The sequence below is a fragment of the Sinohyriopsis cumingii genome, chromosome 5 (assembly GCF_028554795.1).
Source record: "Sinohyriopsis cumingii isolate HCF-2022 chromosome 5, ASM2855479v2, whole genome shotgun sequence".
NCBI classification, from domain to species: Eukaryota; Metazoa; Mollusca; class Bivalvia; order Unionida; family Unionidae; genus Sinohyriopsis; species Sinohyriopsis cumingii.
Window position 1 is genome coordinate 19,774,989 of NC_142965.1, and position 22,405 is coordinate 19,797,393.

The window sequence follows — 22,405 nt, forward strand, 5'->3', positions numbered from 1 at the left end:
AGGGCCAGTAATTAAACACACTTACTCAACAAACAAGAAAATATTTAGTCAACTTGAGAAATTATGTATAGATAGACAGAAAACAAGTGCACCCCAGAAAATCATAGGGTGATTCACAGCCTAACAAAGTAGTACATATACTTAATACATTCAAATACACTAGTTAAGACATGTGTGTTGCTGGGAGAGGGTGGGGTTTTAATCTGACATTATTGTGAAAGTTGGATTTTGGCCCAGACTGTTTCACAATTCATTTGGTCACTGCATACATGACAGGAATCAAAGATGTAATTAAAGGATCATAAATAGAATTATATTTGTAACCATTAATTTATGACAATACATCTGTTTTGTAAACAAAAAAAGGTAAAAAAATGTACACTATTGTTCCATAAATAATGAAAATATCATTAAAGTGGTAACAAGATTCCTTGAGAATAACCTTATGTTTCTTACTGACGGAAGCTACCAACATAACAGTGCAGTGAAAAGGAGCATGGTACCATAGAAAAAAAGATATACCAGTAAACATGTCAATGATACTTACATAAATCTGACCTTGCAAAGTATGCTGACCTTGCTAAGTATGTTGAACTTGCTAACCTTAAGTATGTTGACCTTGCAAAGTATGTTGACCTTGTTAAGTATGTTGACCTTGCCAATCTCATTAATGATACTTACATAAATCTGACCTTGCAAAGTATGTTGACCTTGCTAAGTATGTTGACCTTGCTAACCTTAAGTATGTTGACCTTGCTAAGCATGTTGAACTTTGTTCAGTATGTTGACCTTTCTAAGCATGTGCAAGATACTTACATAAATCTGACTTTTTGAATATCTCTTCTGAATCTCAGTCAGAATGGTCTCTTCTTTTATGTCTCCAACATTTGCCAGATTGTCATTTTCCATACAAAAGGGGAGATCACCCTAAAGGAAAAATACAAGGTATCAAAACATTTTCCAAAATCATATTCTATTAGATTTGACAACAACATACAATGAAACCTCTCAAGACCACAACTGCAGTAAACCAAAATCTTTTTAAAAACAAATATTTATCTGATCCATATTTTTCCTTCTTTAATTCAAATAAAACTAACTCAGAAACCAAAATGTCTCTCACTTAAATCAATTCAAATTTTCTGTTAAAAGTATCATCTTGACCTAAAATAAGCACAGTAGAGATGAAAACTTTTTAAAGCATGTTGCCAACTAATGGTCCTGAATCAATCCAAAAATATAAAATACATAATACTTGATATATAAAAGTACATAATACATGTATTAAATTCACATTCAAACATGTTCATAGTATAAATTACAGCAGAAGAATATGTTTCATATGGTGTGAAATTAAAATAGGTATTAATAGAATATGAAAGAACAAATGGACAAAACTGATCACATCCTAAATTTAATAAGAAAATAATTATGCTGTTAAAATGAAAACACCATAAAAAATATAAATTTTGACCTATGATTTATGCCTTTGGTCTTGAGAGACAACATGACAGAGCTCTCACATTCTTCATTTTAGAAAACAAGGAAGTTAGATGCATGCAAAATTAATTCAGTATGTATTTCAACCCAAATATTTTACAGGCATCATATGACTACTGAAATATGAATAAACGATTCAAATAGTAGACATAAAACGTAAACAGGCATTCTTTAATACATCACAAATTTTAATGACAGTCAAATCCATGAGAGGTCCATTAACTTTCTTCCATCTTTTTCATTTAAAACATTGTGCAGTGAAAACAACTCAAACATTTTCAAAAAGCTACCAACATTTGGAAACAAAAATATTTCCTTGCATGAATGACTTTACATGTTCACATATCAAATGCAGTAAAAAAAATCTTTACTTTGCCTTTGACATTGAATCTGATATTGTGGATAGATGACCATATAAGTCCTCTCAGATCTACAATGTCAGTATATATCCACATGCTATAATTTAGTTGAATCCACAATAAATATTTATTTTGCAAAAGTTATTAAACAAGCATCATTAAAAGTATTGTTGTTATATAACCACAAAATGGTGTTCATAAAATTATATTCATACTTGTTATATATTCACAAAATGGTGTTCATAAAATTATATTCATACTTGTTATATATCCACAAAATGGTGTTCATAAAATTATATTCATACTTGTTATATATTCACAAGATGGGTTTCATAAAAATTCATTCATGCTTGTTTAGGATATCAAGCTCAAAAGTCACTATCCATACAAATAAGAGTCAGATCTGTATCATTTTCAAGGAAGCATCATGCCAGTACCAGTCATTCTAGTGAAGCACCATGACAGTGCCATCAATCTAGTGGAAGCACCATGCCAGTACCACATTCATTCTAGTGGAAGCACCATACCAGTGATGCAGTCTTTCTAGTGGAAGCACCATGCCAATGCCAGTCTTTCTAATGGAAGATAATGCCAGTGCCAATCATTCTAGTGGAAGCACCATGACAGTGCCAGTCATTCTAGTGGAAGCACCATGCCAGTGCTACAGTACTTCTAGTGGAAGCACCATGATAGTGCCAGTCATTCTAGTGGAAGTACCATGCCAGTACCACATTCATTCTAGTGGAAGCAACCATGACAGTGCCAGTCATTCTAGTGGAAGCATGATGCCTGTGCAACAATCATTCTAGTGGAAGCACCATGCCAGTGCCACAGTACTTCTAGTGGAAGCACCATGACAGTGCCAGTCATTCTAGCAGAAGCACCATGCCAGTCTCACAATCATTCTAAGGAAGCACCATGCCAGTGCCACAGTCATTCTAGTGGAAGCAACCATGACAGTGCCACAGTCATTCTAGTGGAAGCACCATGTTAGTGCCACAGTCATTCTAGTGGAAGCACCATGCCAGTGCCACTGTCATTCTAGTGTAAGCACCTTGCCAGTGCCACCATCATTCTAGTGGAAGCACCTTGCCAGTGCCACCGTCATTCTAGTGGAAGCACCATGCCAGTGCCACCGTCGTTCTAGTGGAAGCACCATGCTAGTGCCACAGTCATTCTAGTGGAAGCACCATGCCAGTGCCACAGTCATTCTAGTGGAAGAGCCATGCCAGTGCCACAGTCATTCTAGTGGAAGCAACCGTGACAGTGCCACAGTCATTCTATTGGAAGCACAATGCTAGTGCCACAGTCATTCTGGTGGAAGAGCCATGTCAGTGCCACAGTCATTCTAGTGGAAGCTACATGCCAGTGCCACAGTCATTAAAAAGGTGAGGCGATAATGAGGATTTGTAGGTGACCACTATGGTTTCTAAATTGGAGGTCAGAAAAGTGCCATTGTCACGTTGGACCAACTAAATATTGCTATAGCATTATAGTAGAAAGCCAATGTAAAATTAACTATGTACTGAGAAGTAGGAATAAAAAGATTTTGAAGATGCCCATTATGGTAGCCATTTAGATGCCCATTATGGTAGCTGTTTAGATGCCCATTATGGTAGCCATTTAGATGCCCATTATGGTAGCCACTTAGATGCCCATTATGGTAGCCATTTAGATGCCCATTATGGTAGCCACTTAGATGCCCATTATGGTAGCCATTTAGATGCCCATTATGGCAGCCATTTAGATGCCCATTATGGTAGCCATTTAGATGCCCACTATGGTAGCCATTTAGCTGACCATTATGGTAGCCATTTAGATCAGCATTAGTTTAATAAAGGACCAAATATATATTGCAACAAGTGTTTTTTTTTTTTTTAAATCAGCATGTCAGTACAACCAATCAACATGTCAATACAACCAATGGATATGTCAGTACAGTCAATGAATATGTCAGCACAAATAATCAACATGTCAGTACAACCAATCAACATCTTAGTATAATCAATGAACATGTCAGTACAACTAATCAACATGTCAGTACAACCAATCAACATGGCAGTACAATCAATCAACATGTCACTATAACTACATATATAGTAAGAATGATTTAGTATAACCACGTCAAGATGACAATCTGTTTAAGAGAAGGAGAAATAAGAAGATCATCAAGGTCACTGCCATTGTCCATATTTAGGTTTGATTGACACCAATTTTATTTAGAACCAACTACCAATAACAAGAAGGTCTTCAGCAAGAACCACATGTCACTATGACCATTCCATTGAAGAGGATTAGCAGTAACAAATATTTCAAGATGGACATCATGGTGGTCATGTTGGAAGTCAGATCAACTAAATACAATAAAAAGACCTTTCGGTTAAAGATTCATGTAGTCATTTGGAGTAGTGGTAACATTTTCTTATTTGCATCATTTTCAATAAAGACCATATAACTTATGAAGCATTTTCAAGAAAATTCCATGTTGATCCAACAATCTGTAATGATAACAAGAATTTCCAGATGACTGCCATGGTGGTCCTGATGGAGGCTAGATTGGCACGATTTCATTTAAAACTATTTACATATTATATAAAGTCTTGTAGCAAAAACCGTACGTCAATATGACCATCCATTCAAGAATAGTACCAATACAAAGATTTTAAAATGGCAACTTTACTGGCCATATTAGATGTCTGAGGTCACCCAGAGCTCCCACTTATGCAAAATTCTGCATAAATTATGCAGATTTGATGAAGATGATACTAGATATGCTTTCATTGTAGTTATTATCTATAACACCAGCAGCAGATTATTTACTGACAGATATATGTCTATAACACTGGCAGTCATGTATGTTTACTGACAAATACAAGTTTAAATCAATGGCAGTCATGTATGTTTAATGACAAATACAAGTTTAAATCAATAGCAGTCATGTATGTTTACTGACAAATACAAGTTAAAATCAATAGCAGTCATGTATGTTTAGTGCCTGATACATACCTACATAATTAGCATTCATGTATTTTTACTGATAGATACATGTTAAAATCATGGCAGTCATGTCTGTGTACTACAGATACAAGTCTAAATCATGGAAGTCATGTATGTTTACTGCCAGATACCTGCCTACATCATTGGCAGTCATGTATGTTTACTGACAGATACATGTCTAAATCATGACAGTCATGTATGTTCACTGACATATATGGCTACATCATTGGCAGTCATGTATGTTTCAATGACAGATACAAGTCTAAATCATTGGTAGTCATGTATGTTTAATGACAAGTACAAGTCTACATCATTGATAGTCATGTATGTTTTATTGGCATATACAAGTCTAAATCAATGGCAGTCATGTATGTTTCATTGACAGACACAAGTCTAAATCATGGGCAGTCATGTATGTTTCACTGACAGATGTAAGTTTAAATCATGAGACTCCTGGATTTGCAACGAGGTCAAATGACTCCAAATATGGAGCTGTGAGTTGGAGCTCTGGTCCCTGTTTTCGTTAACAACTAACTAGACCAAAATAATAAACTATGCCAATTTTTCACCATTTTCATTAAGAATTAACAAGACCTCAGTATTAAAACTGTGCCAAATTTTCACTGTTTTCATTAAAATGTATCTAGACATCAATATAAAAACTGTGCCAAGTTTCATGACTTTTCTCCAATTAGTTCATGAGGAGTAACAACAACAAGCAACAATGTACAATACAGATATGTTACACTCTCAATATTATGTACATACATTATCAATGAAGGTAGAATATTGATGTGTTACACTCCCAATGTCAATGTACAAACATTGTCACTGCATGTAAAATACAGATGTGTTATGCCCCATACATGTATTATACTCCCAATGTCAGTGTACATGTACTGTGATTAAAGGTAAAATACAGATGTGTTACACTCCCAACATCAATGGACATACATTGTCACTGAAGGTAAAATAAATGTGGTACACTTCTAATGTCAATGTACATACACTGTCATCAAAGGCACAACATACATGTTACACTTCTAATGTCAATGTACACACACTGTCATCAAAGGCACAACATACATGTTACACTTCTAATGTCAATGTACACACACCGTCATCAAAGGCACAACACACATGTTACACTTCTAATATCAATGTACAGTGGAACCCCGCTATAACGCGATGATCGGAGTCCATAAAATCGGATCACGTTAAAAGCGAGGTCGCGTTAATGCGGGGTTTCACAATATTTAACTTTTTTCCGAGAACATATACGTGTATACATGTACAATGATCAAAAGTCAGCTTATCATCAGATGAATATTAACTGGAATGCATTAATTAAGATATATTCAAAATAATCGATGGCTAATATATGGCTAATATATTTATAGGTTATTACTGTGCATTAAAAACATTTACTAATTTTTATTTGTTTGAACGATAATACAGATTGACAGATTGACCGATAATACCAGACTATCGCTATATCATGAAAAGTGTATCAACACCGTATGCTACCGTGCCGTCGTGGCATGCAGTTCATCCATAATGGATGTAATTTAATTGAAAATCGTACAGATTTAAAATATTCAATAATTTTGTAATAGTCTGAATTCGTCGTGTAAAATATAGGATGAACAAAATATTGAAACCATTTACTTGCCGTCTGATATCGTACGGTCATTGCATGCAGCTATTCCCGGGTCTACATACGGTGTCTGTACAAATTTCATACCGCTAAAATTTTATCATATGCGACAACTGCAAGAATAATTAACAATCAACGCATGATTTCAGCGTGCAAATAACTTTTATTTCAGATTTTGTGAACATCAAAAGAAACATGTGAAAACTGCTAAATTAATCGTTGCGCAAAGTGCAAAGTCAGTGTGGTTCCAAATTTAAATTTCGTCATTTCTTGAAAAATATATCCAATGACGTTTGCTTCTTTGCCGCGAACTTACTCGCCTTAAATTTGGAATCATCTCCATTGATACGGCGATCAAATTTCTCTGCTTGGGCTTTCAGAATTGGGCCAAAAATTGGAACACCTTCTGAGCGAGCTTGTACAAACCATTGGTACAAAGCTGAATCTAGGACATTGTCATTAGCTAACTTAACCCTTTTACGCTGTAAACCAGTTTCCTCTTCAAGAATGTTGGGTAGACTACGGAGCTTTCCTTCATCTGTTTTCCACCCTCGCAAAGTGGACTCGCTGATTCCTAGATCTCTGGCAAGCTGAGTTTGTTGTTTGCCCTTCTTTAGTTGATCTAGGGCATACAGTTTCTCTTTAGCAGAAAACGACGTGCGTTTTTGAACTTGCTTTTCCATAACAGTAAAATATTTTTTTTATATAAGCAAACAACGTACACAGATAAAGCTCGATAACTAAGTAATGAAGACCTGCAATGGTTACGAATCACTTTTTATATAAAACAAAATTAAGCTGAACGGATGTACAATTTCATACCCTTTTAATTTACAGATAATAAAGTGGATATTATTTACTTTCAACTGTTTGTTGTTTGATCACACCGCCAAGCATAGCATACATGTTGGCGGCTTTCGTCCTTTGATGTTTATTAAATTGTGCGACTCTTGTTTCAACCACAGCTTTGTCTGCTGCTTGGCTGTGATTGCAGTTAAATAAGAAGCCCATGTCGGCTATTGTTTGAGCAACGACTGTATACAGATTTCATGGAAGACAATCACAAAGACGATTTACTGGCTTTACTCATGGATCCGTAATAAGTATCACTTCCGATAATGTTTACTTCGGCTTAACAATTCAAAAACCTAATGAAACCAGTTTTCTCTTCTAGAGTAGAATACGGAGCTTCACCACAACCTGTTCAAATTGATAAATTTCAGAAGCCAAGCGTTGTACACACTATTTCTCGTACGTTATATATATCGTATTATTTTAGAATTCATACACGATCACTTCTCCAAAATCACTTAAAGAACCTGGATAAATTGTTAAGTTCCGATCGTTTATTATTAAAAGTCATACGCGAATTCTTCCACCAAATTATAATAAACGTTTTACACACTATTTCTCGTACGTTAAACAAATATTTTCACGGTCCGATAAAAATACACGTAAATGAATTTCAAATTTCAGGAACCATGCCACGATCATATTATTTTAAAAGTCACAACTAATCTTATGCCCAAAATGAAGTTAATTTCTTGTTTTGTTTTTTTTTACTTTTCTCCAAATTTTTTTTCTCCATGTGTGAATGAATATACGAAATTTCGGGAGCCATGCTATGACCGCGTTATATCCGAATTCGCGTTATGGCGGGGCGCGTTATAGCGGGGTTCCACTGTACATACACTGTCATCAAAGGCACAACACACGTTACACTTCTAATGTCAGTGTACATACATAATCATTAGCAATACCATACAGATATGTATTAACACTGTTAAAAGATATACAAATTGATCCTCATACACCCTTCACAGTGAATTGTGATTTCAACAAATATCTATTTAAAGAGGTCAGAGATTGTTTAGAGTAAAATTATTTTCAAACAGGATTTTAGCTATTAAAGACTCAAATAGAGCAGAATGTACATAGTTGGTGAAAAAGTTAATGTTTGCTGTAAAGCAAAACAAATGTATACTTTGTGTATTCCTAATTTTGTGATGAATACACATGAACTTTTCATTAATTACAATGTAAATTTTATCTCACATGCCCTCTGACCATGCACAATAGGTTTTAAATGGAACTCAACCAACTTGTTCTGAGGATGCAGCTTTCCAGATGGCTGAGACATAATCTTCTTCAGCTTTCTCCTTCTCCTTTATGGACTCATAATAATTGTCTCCCCCATCATCCTGTATGGTGGAGTACATCATCATGGCTTCCATCAACTTATCCTCTCTGCCAAATGATCCTTTTTTGTTTTTCCTGACCAAGAGTAAGAAAAGAAGTATGAACAAAGGTAGAAAATAGAAGAGCTGATTCTACACAAGTAGAAATGTTCAGATTCTATGACTTTTCACTGTAACTTATCTGAATTAAAATAATGTTTCATCTAACTTTATTGCCATTACAGTCATTATACAAGTGTCAGTTCTCTGTTATGCATTCATGACAGCTCAGCTCCATAATCTCAAAACATTTTGCAAAAGAAATTCAACTTCAAGAATGAAAGTCTGAAAGCTTTGATGGTTTCCGACTTTAAGCAGAACCAAGCCACTAGTGATGGATGCATTGCATGACATCTCGCTTACTACAACTGTATGGTTTCTGACTTTAAACACATAAAGAGCCATTAGTTATGGGTACATTTCAAGACAACTCACTTACTACAATTGTATGGTTTAGGACTTTAAACACAACAAGAGCCACTAGTGATGGGTGCATTGCAAAGATCCAACTTTTGGCAAAATTTTCTCACAGGCCATAAAGTGTTAAATTTATGTGGCAAAATCCAAAGATAGGAGAAGAGGCAATCTGGGGTATAAACTCTTCTAAATATATATGACACATACATAGTTTTGCTGTTGACTCTAATGATCTGCACTGCTGTCTTCTGCTCTGCTTCTTCTGCTGCATCCTCTTCATCCTCACTCTTCTCAATCTTCACCTCCCCCTTTGTGACCCTCCGCTCAGCTTTCAACAGAAGTCCCCGAATCTCATCAGAGTTTGTAATGGCAGATGGCTTCAATCCAAATCCATCCACTGCATTTGGATTGGCTTTGTGCTTCAGTAGCAGCTTTACAGCCTTCACCTAGAACATAGTAGTAATCCAAATAATCTATCAATACACACATGTCAAGGAACTTATTACTACTTGAAGCTCTTCCTCCCATTAGGGGAAAAAAAGTGTTTTTCAAGCCTGGAATATTGTAGGATGATGTTCCAAATGCAAATTAACAATGTGTTAAAGAGAGTAGTAATGAATTAAGCAAAATCATACAAATGATTGTTTCTGTAAATGTTGACTAAGAAGCTTTTATTAAGTGGGGCATGAATCAGCTGACTTTATATAAGGTGGTATGGCTCCAGCAAAAGCAACAATCTTCTTATAAAATTTTGAATTTGGTTTAGGTAAATATAACTTGTTGTCTGAGATGAATCTTAGTTCATACATATGTACATTTTCAACAAATTTAAAATTACATTTAAGATAATCAGGGGCCAATCCATGTAAGGATTTATATACTAGTAAAGCCTTCTGAAACCGAGTTCTTGGCTGAAATGGAAGCCACTTTAGGGTTATAAAAAGATTTGTTGATGTGTATCTAAGTCAGTAACAAGAATAACTCTATCTACTCTTTTATGAAATTTCAGTAATCTTTCGTGATTTGCTGCACTGCTCTTACCCCAGACAGAACAACATTATTCTAAGTGTGGCATGATATATGTATTGTAGGTGTGGCATGATATATGTATTGTAGGTGTGGTGTGATATATGTATTCTAGGTGTGGCATGATATATGTATTCTAGGTGTGGCATGATATATGTATTGTAGGTGTGGCATGATATATGTATTGTAGGTGTGACATGATATATGTATTGTAGGTGTGGCATGATATATGTATTGTAGGTGTGGCGTGATATATGTATTCTAGGTGTGGCATGATATATGTATTCTAGGTGTGGCATGATATATGTATTCTAGGTGTGGCATGATATATGTATTCTAGGTGTGGCATGATATATGTATTCTAGGTGTGGCATGATATATGTATTGTAGAATATCTTTGTCTGCTTTTGAGAGAAATAGGATTTTATTCGGTTCAAGAGATAAAGCAGTGAATTAACTTTTTTAATGACCTTATCAACTTATATTTTCACGCACAAGATATGGTCTATTATGATGCCAAGTAGTTTTTCATTTTCAGACTGTTGTACATCCATTCCTCTTCTCATTACTTTGAAATTATTTTTCTCAGCTTTTACTCTTGTTTGCCTACTTATGATCGTGACTTTTGATTTGGCTGCATTTATCTTCATACCATTGTTCTCACACCAGTTATTCATTTTTACAAAATCTGTATTTAATTTAGTGCTAATCTCATAGCTTTTAGCTGAATGTGATATGGTAAATCATTGATGCACAGCGGAAGGAGTAATGGTCCAAGAACTGATCCACGTGGAACACCTGACTATCAATTTCTTATCTGAAAGTTTCTTTGCAATAGAAACGTGTTGTCTGCCTTCAAGATAGGTTTGAAAGCAAGTTAAGCATTCATGGTTAACTTATACACCATCATGTTTTAGGAGCATAAGAAGATCACAATTTATGAGCTAGATCTGCACCATTTTGAGTTGTATTTTCTGTCTATTTTGCATTCAGTTAGATCAAATTATTTTAAAGGTACAAGTGCTAAACCTAATAAATTCCATTCATGTTCTGTCTTATATATGAATAGATAAGGTAAATTCCATTCATGTTCTGTCTTATATATGAATAGATAAGGTAAATTCCATTCATGTTCTGTCTTATATATGAATAGATTAAGGTAAATTCCATTCATGTTCTGTCTTATGTATCAATAGATAAGGTAAATTACATTCATGTTCTGCCTTATGCATCAATAGATAAGGTAAATTCCATTCATATTCTGTCTTATGCATCAATAGGTAAGTTAATTCCATTCATGTTCTGTCTTATGTATCAACAGATAAGGTAAATTCCATTCATGTTCTGTCTTATGTATCAATAGATAAGGTAAATTCCATTCATGTTCTGTCTTATGCATCAATAGATAAGGTAAATTCCATTCATGCTCTGTCTTATGTATCAATAGATAAGGTAAATTCCATTCATGTTCTGTCTTATGTATCAATAGATCAGGTAAATGTTCTGTCTTATGTATCAACAGATAAGGTAAATTCCATTCATGTTCTAACTTATGTATCAACAGATAAGGTAAATTCCATTCATGTTCTGTCTTATGCATCAATAGATAAGGTAAATTCCATTCATGCTCTGTCTTATGTATCAATAGATAAGGTAAATTCCATTCATGTTCTGTCTTATATATGAATAGATAAGGTAAATTCCATTCATGTTCTGTCTTATGTATCAATAGATCAGGTAAATGTTCTGTCTTATGTATCAACAGATAAGGTAAATTCCATTCATGTTCTAACTTATGTATCAACAGATAAGGTAAATTCCATTCATGTTCTGTCTTATGCATCAATAGATAAGGTAAATTCCATTCATGCTCTGTCTTATGTATCAATAGATAAGGTAAATTCCATTCATGTTCTGTCTTATATATGAATAGATAAGGTAAATTCCATTCATGTTCTGTCTTATGTATCAATAGATCAGGTAAATGTTCTGTCTTATGTATCAACAGATAAGGTAAATTCCATTCATGTTCTAACTTATGTATCAACAGATAAGGTAAATTCCATTCATGTTCTGTCCTATGTATCAACAGATAAGGTAAATTCCATTCATTTCTGTCTTATGTATCAACAGATAAGGTAAATTCCGTTCATGTTCTGTCTTATGTATCAATAGATAAGCTAAATTCCATTCATGTTCTGTCTTATATATGAATAGATAAGGTAAATTCCATTCATGTTCTGTCTTATATATGAATAGATAAGGTAAATTCCATTCATGTTCTGCCTTATGTATCAATAGATAAAGTAAATTACATTCATGTTCTGCCTTATGCATCAATAGATAAGGTAAATTCCATTATGTTCTGTCTTATGTATCAATAGATAAGGTAAATTCCATTCGTATTCTGTCTTATGCATCAATAGATAAGTTAATTCCATTCATGTTCTGTCTTATATATGAATAGATAAGGTAAATTCCATTCATGTTCTGTCTTATATATGAATAGATAAGGTAAATTCCATTCATGTTCTGCCTTATCCATCAATAGATAAGGTAAATTCCATTCATGTTCTGTCTTATGTATCAACAGATAAGGTAAATTCCATTCATGTTCTGTCTTATGCATCAATAGATAAGGTAAATTCCATTCATGCTCTGTCTTATATATGAATAGATAAGGTAAATTCCATTCACGTTCTGTCTTATATATGAATAGATAAGGTAAATTCCATTTATGTTCTGCCTTATCCATCAATAGATAAGGTAAATTCCATTCGTGGTCTGTCTTATGCGTCAATAGATAAGGTAAATTCCATTCATGCTCTGTCTTATGTATCAATAGATAAGGTAAATTCCATTCATGTTCTGTCTTATATATGAATAGTTAAGGTAAATTCCATTCACGTTCTGTCTTATGTATCAATAGATCAGGTAAATGTTCTGTCTTATGTATCAACAGATAAGGTAAATTCCATTCATGTTCTAACTTATGTATCAACAGATAAGGTAAATTCCATTCATGTTCTAACTTATGTATCAACAGATAAGGTAAATTCCATTCAATTGTCTTATGTATCAACAGATAAGGTAAATTCCATTCATGTTCTGTCTTATGCATCAAAAGATAAGGTAAATTCCATTCATGTTCTGTCTTATATATGAATAGATAAGGTAAATTCCATTCATGTTCTGCCTTATGCATCAATAGATAAGGTAAATTCCATTCATGTTCTGTCTTATGTATCAACATATAAGGTAAATTCCATTCATGTTCTGCCTTATGTATCAATAGAAAAGGTAAATTCCATTCATGTTCTGTCTTATATATGAATAGATAAGGTAGATTCCATTCACGTTCTGTCTTATGTATCAATAGATAAGGTAAATTCCATTATGTTCTGTCTTATATATGAATAGATAAGGTAAATTCCATTCATGTTCTGCCTTATGTATCAATAAATAAGGTAAATTCCATTATGTTCTGTCTTATATATGAATAAATAAGGTAATTTCCATTCATGTTCTGGTTTATGCATCAACAGATAAGGTAAATTTCCATTCATGTTCTGTCTTATATATGAATAGATAAGGTAAATTCCATTCATGTTCTGCCTTATGTATCAATAGATAAGGTAAATTCCATTCATGTTCTGCCTTATGTATCAATAAATGAGGCAAATTCCGTTCACGTTCTGTCTTATGTGTCAATAGATAAGGTAAATTTCATTCATGTTCTGTCTTATATATGAATAGATAAGGTAAATTCCATTCATGTTCTGTCTTATGCATCAATAGATAAGGTAAATTCCATTCATGTTCTGTCTTATACATGAATAGATAAGGTAAATTCCATTTATGTTCTGCCTTATGCATCAATATATAAGGCAAATTCCATTCATGTTCTGTCTTATATATGAACAGATAAGGTAAATTCCATTTACATTCTGCCTTATGCATCAATAGATAAGGTAAATTCCATTTATGTTCTGCCTTATACATCAATATATAAGGTAAATTCCATTCATGTTCTGCCTTATGTATCAATAGATAAGGTAAATTCCATTCATGTTCTGTCTTATATATGAATAGATAAGGTACATTCCATTCATGTTCTGTCTTATATATGAATAGATAAGGTAAATTCCATTCGTGTTCTGTCTTATGTATCAATAGATAAGGTAAATTCCATTCATGTCCTGTCTTATGTATCAACAGATAAGGTAAATTCCATTCATGTTCTGCCTTATGTATCAATAGATAAGGTAAATTCCATTCATGTTCTGTCTTATATATGAATAGATAAGGTAAATTCCATTCATGTTCTGTCTTATATATGAATAGATAAGGTAAATTCCATTCATGTTCTGTCTTATGCATCAATAGATAAGGTAAATTCCATTCATGTTCTGTCTTATATATGAATAGATAAGGTAAATTCCATTCATGTTCTGCCTTATGTATCAATAGATAAGGTAAATTCCATTCATGTTCTGTCTTATATAAGAATAGATAAGGTAAATTCCATTCATGTTCTGTAATATATATGAATAGATAAGGTAAATTCCATTCATGTTCTGTCTTATGCATCAATAGATAAGGTAAATTCCATTCATGTTCTGCCTTATGCATCAATAGATAAGGTAAATTCCATTCATGTTCTGTCTTATGCATCAATAGATAAGGTAAATTCCATTCATCTTCTGTCTTATGTATCAATAGATAAGGTAAATTCCATTATGTTCTGCCTTATGCATCAATAGATAAGGTAAATTCCATTATGTTCTGCCTTATGTATCAATAGATAAGGTAAATTCCATTGAAGAGTTTAATTTGTCAAACTAAGTTAACATTGTTATAGAGTGATACCTTAAAGTGTCAAACTCAATCAACACTATTACAGAGTGATACCTCAAAGTGTCAAAGTCAATCAACACTCTTATGGAGTGAAAATCAAAGTGTCAACATTGACTAACACTGTTACAGAGTGGTACTTTATAGTCTAACTCAATCAACACTGTTACAGAGTGATATTTTAAAGTGTAATACTTAACCAACACTGTTTCAGAGTGACACTTTTTAGTGTCAAACTCAACACTGTTATGGAGAGATACTATAATCTGTCAAAAATGATCGACACTCTGATGGTTGTGGAAAGTAAAAATGGAATGAATAACTGGAAATAGTATTGTGACTGTATTGTATTGTTGCTAATCTCAAGTTTTCAAAACATATTTCTTTATTTGAAACATTAAATAAATCTCTAATTACCTGGTCAAATTTAGCTGCCACATGAAGTGGTGTCCATCCCCTTATGTCCACAACATTAACATCAGTTTTGAAATTTTGGAGTAATACTTTCATCACTTGTTTGTAGCCATTTGCACTTGAAATGTGCAGCTGAAATAAAGAGTAATAACAGTACAGGAATGTCAAAGCAGCTTTGGAACGCAAATACCTGTAGCTAAATTATCACCAATACCTGTAACTGCATAATCACAAATACCTGTAATTGCATTATTAAAAATACCTGTAATTACATGATTACAAATACCTGTAAGTGCATCATTACACATACCTGTAACTGCATCATCACTAATGCATGTCACTGCATTATCACTAATGCCTGTAACTGCATTAACACGAATGCCTGTAACTGCATCATCAATAATGCCTTAATTGCAACATCACTAATGCCTGTAACTGCATCATCACTAGTGCCAGTAACTGCATTATCACTAATGCATATAAATGCATTATCACTAATGCCTGTAACTGAATTATCACTAATGCATGTAACTGCTTCATCAGCAATGCCTGTAACTGCATCATCACTAATGTCTGTAACTGCATTATCACTAATGCCTGTAACTGCATCAGTACTAATGCCTGTAACTGCATTATCACTAATGATTGTAACTGCATTATCACTAATGCCTGTAACTGCATCATTACAGATACCTGTAACTGCAACATCAATAATACCTGTAACTGCATTATCACTAATGCCTGTAACTGGTTTCATCACTAATGCCTGTAACTGCATTATCACTAATGCCTGTGGGGGCCTCGAGTGGCTGAGTGGTCTAAAGTGCTCTCCATCACAGATCACTGCCATCTCACCTCTGTCTGTGTGGGTTCGAGTCTCGGGCTCGGCCAATGTGGATATGTGAGAAAGCTTGCCGGTAGCTTCTCGTGGGTCGGTGGTTCTTTCCGGGGTTTTCCCAGGTTCTTCCTCCACCATTAATAATGGCCGCCATGTATAGGCTATCTTGTGCTGAAAAATGGCGTTAAACCCTATAACAACAACAACAACTAATGCCTGTAACTGCATTATCACTAATGCCTGTAACTGGTTTTATCACTAATACCTGTAACTGCATTATCACTAATGCATGTAACTACATCATCACTAATGCCTGTAACTGCATCATCACTAATGCATGTAACTGCATTATCACTAATGCATGTAAATGCATTAAAGAAAATGCCTGTGACTGCTTCATCACTAATGCCTGTAACTGCATCATTACAAATGCATGTAACTGTATTATCACTAATGCCTGTAACTGCTTCATCACTAATGCCTGTAAGTGTTTCATCACTAATGCCGGTAACTGCATCATTACAAATGCCTGTAACTGCATTATCACTAATGCCTGTAACTGCATTATCACTAATGCCTGTAACTGCATCATTACAAATATCTGTAATTACATTACCACTAATGCCTGTAACTGCTTCATTACAAATACCTGTAACTGCATTATCACTAATGCCTGTAACTGCATTATCACTAATCCCTGTAACTGCATCATCACTAATGCCTGTAACTGCTTCATCACTAATGTCTGTAATTACATTACTACTAATACATGACACTATACATCAAAAATATTCATCACTACATCACCATTAATACATGTAACAACATAATCACTAACAATTATTTGTTAATTTTATTCAAATTCCATGATAATTGATAGGACTACAATGATTGGGGGGGGGGGGTAATTTCTGAACATAGAAAGGATTTAATGAAGAAATTAAGGTAGGGCTTGAAAATATACATGATTTTCACACATTCAGTTAACTTTCCATTGTGACTGTTATAAATCAGTGTGAATCCTACAATGGAACAGAACAGTGCTGCATGAGCAAATTATAGAAGGACCATCTTATTCAAGAAATTAGTTATTAAACATATAATAGACAAAATTGTATGTTTAGCTTTTAACTATATCTCACAAGCCACTGGATATATTAGGTTTGGAAGAAGGAAATAGAGTAGGCATTCCTAGTCTCAATGGAATACTATTCCAAAGCAAAGTTCCAGAGTACTGGAAGCTTTTGGGGAATAATTCCTTATTTGGTGTGGGAATCTGATACTCTTTAGTAGACATGGATCACAACTGGGGAGTATTACCAGGTTGAATATACTCTTTAGTAGACATGGATCACAACTCGGGAGTATTACCAGGTTGAATATACTCTTTAGTAGACATGGATCACAACTCGGGAGTATTACCAGGTTGAATATACTCTTTAGTAGACACGGATCACAACTCGGGAGTATTACCAGGTTGAATATACTCTTTAGTAGACATGGATCACAACTCGGGAGTATTACCAGGTTGAATATACTCTTTAGTAGACACGGATCACAACTCGGGAGTATTACCAGGTTGAATATACTCTTTAGTAGACACGGATCACAACTGGGGAGTATTACCAGGTTGAATATACTCTTTAGTAGACATGGATTACAACTGGGGAGTATTACTGGGTTGAATATACTCTTTAGTAGACATGGATCACAACTGGGGAGTATTACCGGGTTGAATATACTCTTTAGTAGACATGGATTACAACTGGGGAGTATTACCAGGTTGAATATACTCTTTAGTAGACATGGATTACAACTGGGGAGTATTACCGGGTTGAATATACTCTTTAGTAGACATGGATTACAACTGGGGAGTATTACCGGGTTGAATATACTCTTTAGTAGACATGGATTACAACTGGGGAGTATTACCAGGTTGAATATACTCTTTAGTAGACATGGATTACAACTGGGGAGTATTACCGGGTTGAATATACTCTTTAGTAGACATGGATTACAACTGGGGAGTATTACCAGGTTGAATATACTCTTTAGTAGACACATATTACAACTGTGGAGTATTACCAGGTTGAATATACTCTTTAGTAGATATGGATTACAACTGGGGAGTATTACCAGGTTGAATATACTCTTTAGTAGACATGGATTACAACTGGGGAGTATTACCGGGTTGAATATACTCTTTAGTAGACATGGATTACAACTGGGGAGTATTACCGGGTTGAATATACTCTTTAGTAGACATGGATTACAACTGGGGAGTATTACCGGGTTGAATATACTCTTTAGTAGACATGGATCACAACTGGGGAGTATTACCGGGTTGAATATACTCTTTAGTAGACACAGATCACAACTGGGGAGTATTACCAGGTTGAATATACTTGAATAATGACTGTCAATATACAGAACTACATACCAGCATTTAAAATTATGATGAATTCTATGCAAGCAGAATACAATAAAAAGTTACATTTTAAAATTTTGTTTTAGTTTCTATTCCAAAGGGCGATATGACCTTGTCAGGAATTAATCATTATTTTGCAAAAATAGCACTGACTGGATACTTTTTCCCACATCAGTTATTCACTAAATTTTATGTTGCTTAAAGCTGTTTTGTACTCTGTACATATTTGAACAAGGTGTCAAACCTGTCTAATGACTACCTTTATTTAACAGTCACCTGGTCTCTATGGCCATTCCCATTTTGCCCTTTTACATTTCCTCTGTAAAAGTAATGTAATTAACAGTCACCAGCTTTATATGACCAATGGTCTGGTATTTCCTAATCAAACAAAAGTTATTTACTGCTTAGAGTAGTCATTTCAGAGTAAAGACCATGGAACAAAAGGTGATTTAAAAAATAACATGTTTTATGAGCTGATGCATAAACATGCTTTATTTTGCTTATAATCAAGTCACTGCTTATTGCATCATACTCAAGACACTGCTTATTTCACCATACTCATGGCACTGCTTATTTCACCATACTCAAGGCACTGCTTATTGCATCATACTCAAGACACTGCTTATTTCACCATACTCAAGGCACTGCTTATTTCACCATACTCAAGGCACTGCTTATTTCACCATACTCAAGGCACTGCTTATTGCATCATACTCAAGACACTGCTTATTTAACCATACTCAAGGCACTGCTTATTGCATCATACTCAAGACACTGCTTATTTCACCATACCCAAGGCACTGCTTATTTCACCATACTCAAGACTGCTTATTTCACCATACACAAGTCAGTGCTTATTTCACCATACTCAAGACACTGCTTATTTCACCATACTCAAGTCACTGCTTATTTCACCATACTCACGTCACTGCTTATTTCACCATACTCAAGTCACTGCTTACTGCATCATACTCAATAAACTGCTTATTTCACCATACTCAAGTAACTGATTATTTCACCATACTCAAGTCACTGCTTATTATGCCATACTCGAGTCACTGCTTATTTCACCATATTCAAGATACTGCTTATTTCACCACACTCAAGTCACTGCTTATTTCACCATACTCAAGTAGATGCTTATTTTGCCATACTCAAGTTACTGCGTTTTTCATTATACTCAAGACACTGCTTATTTCACCATACTCAAGTCACTGCTTATTTCACCATAAACAAGTCACTGCTTATTTCACCATGCTCAAGTCACTGCTTATTTTACCATACTTAAGTCACTGCTTTTTTCAACATACTAAAATCACTGCTTATTTCACCATACTCAATTCACAGCAGTTAATCTCTCTATTTTAATGTTAAGAATCTGAATAAAGCCACAATATTGCTGAGAAATTTGTAGCTAGGGTAAGTACTCAAAGTAAAATAACATTATAGCCCCCCCCTTTTTATGTGGGGATGACTACAGTAAATGCATTAATCAGAAAAGATTAACTGTGAACTAAGTTTACCATTAGTATACATTAGTTTATAAAAATTTTCAATATTTTCTATGTGTTTACTGCAAAATAAGAGCCAGGGAATGAAAAGCATGGTAAGATGGCAAATCAGCAGTTGTTGATACACTGGGAGCTGCAGCTGCAGACCCACACACAGATGGCTCAGTGCACATGGTTGCTTTGCAGTGGACCTATTCAGCAGTGGACCTATTCAGCAGTGGAATTCAGCAGTGGACATATTCAGCAGTGGAATTCAGCAGTGGACCTATTCAGCAGTGGAATTCAGCAGCCCCCTGGATGACTGACCAGACTATTTTAGGACCACACTGCTCACCTACATAGCATGAGGAATGGACTATATACTGCAGATGATGTCAATTCCAACATATCAGTAAAAATAACTAACAATATGATACCATTTTTTTTCTAGCAAAATACGTTTCTTCGATAATACTTACCCAATCAAAATACCTTTGGAGAACTATTACTACCTCACAAATCCAGCCCTTCCAGGCTAATTTTTTTTAGCTAATAATCTAAAAGTTATCTGCCCACCTAGGCAGCAGTTATATAGAATTATTTCCCCTTGATACTGGGATTGGTGCCAAATCCTTACAGGTTACTGTCATATGCAATGTTTCTGCAGACTGTTGCATGCAATGAATGTGCATTCCACTGAGATTATATTTCATTGCCTTCATGTGGATGGCCATCTCACTTGAGGGATTCTCCACCAAAGGTTGTGAGAACTGTTTCTTCTTCAGGGAATATTTAATAAGATCCCAACATGTAAGTTCAGTATCTCTTGGTTGGGGTGAAACACCTGCCTTCATGGTTGCGTAATGCAGATGAGGGAATATTTTGATTCCTGGTGATCCTGTTGCAAGATTGATGAGGTTGGTCCAAGATTTCCCATTTGAATGGAGTAATCAGAATGATGAGGCACTCAGATTCTTTTGATTCCTATATCACCTTCAGAACCTGAGGTGTTGGAGAAGTTGATACATTTGGCAATTCCAATCTACAAAAAGAGCATTGATTATCCTGTCTTTTTGGGTCCAGAACTGGTGAGATAAAGGTTGGGGTTTCTGCCTGCCACAAAAAGGTTCATCATAAGTGGATTCCATTGAGCATCTATTGAGTAAAACCTGAGGGACCATTCCACTTGTATTAGTTCCTTCTAACTGAGGGACCATTCCACTTGTATTAGTTTCTTCTAACTGAGGGACCATTCCACTTGTATTAGTTCCTTCTAACTGAGGGACCATTCCACTTGTATTAGTTCCTTCTAACTGAGGGACCATTCCACTTGTATTAGTTTCATCTAACTGAGGGACCATTCCACTTGTATTAGTTCCTTCTAACTGAGGAACCATTACACTTGTATTAGTTCATTCTAACTGAGGGACCATTCCACCAGTATTAGTTCCTTCTAACTGAACAATGAGTCTCCCAATACATTAGACACTCTTAGACATTTCAAATGTAAACCTGGATTGTCACTGAGGACACCGCTTTAGAAAATCTCCAGCAATAATGCAAAGGCCAAACTACTTGTTTCTGATTTGGTGTTTTAGATAAGTCACCATGATGAAGCTATCAGAAATAATGAGAACTCCATTCCCATTATCAGACAGAATGAGAACTCCATTGCCATGTAGATTCTCCAGCCAGCAATGAAAAACTTTCAGAAATGGTTTCCATCTAGAGGAAGGTGATATGTAAAAAAATGATTCTGAGAGGCCACATATCTATGGCATTCCAAAACGGCAGGAGACTTGCACACCTAGTACTCTGTATTTGCATCCATAGCGATTGTGACTGCCAGATATTGTGCTTACGGAGGTAACCCCAATGCAAGTCCAAAGTGGTTTCCCTGCCTTCAAGATGCAACCTCATATTATTGCAGATTGTGAGAGTTGGTCCGATGGTCAAACTCTAGTTCTGTCTCCATTTTGGGCACATAATCATTGTTATGGGAGCCCAATAAAGTAACCAAGGAAAAGGACATCTGCTGCTGCAATGAGCAAAACCCGGCCAGTGAAAGAATTCTCTAGTGAATGGATTTCTCCATACAGGTAGAAAACTTACCATTGCATGAATTCAATTCTCATTCCTTGGGGAAACATTGTTCTTTTTACTTGAACATTGATTCCAGACCAAGTCG

The 22,405-nt window shown here is 34.9% G+C and overlaps 1 protein-coding gene across 4 annotated transcripts in view; it reads right to left on the bottom strand.

The window, feature by feature from the left end:
- LOC149798736 (unconventional myosin-XVI-like) overlaps window positions 1-22,405 on the bottom strand; it is a 480,183-nt gene that overhangs the window by 414,268 nt on the left and 43,510 nt on the right. For all 4 annotated transcript variants that reach the window (XM_089957605.1, XM_089957606.1, XM_089957604.1 and 1 more), the window contains exons 7-10: window positions 15,465-15,593; window positions 9,375-9,613; window positions 8,616-8,787; window positions 817-927 (exon numbers count right to left, since the gene is read on the bottom strand). In XM_089957605.1, the coding sequence (XP_089813731.1) occupies window positions 817-927; window positions 8,616-8,787; window positions 9,375-9,613; window positions 15,465-15,593 (651 nt within the window). The remainder of the gene's footprint in view (window positions 1-816; window positions 928-8,615; window positions 8,788-9,374; window positions 9,614-15,464; window positions 15,594-22,405) is intronic.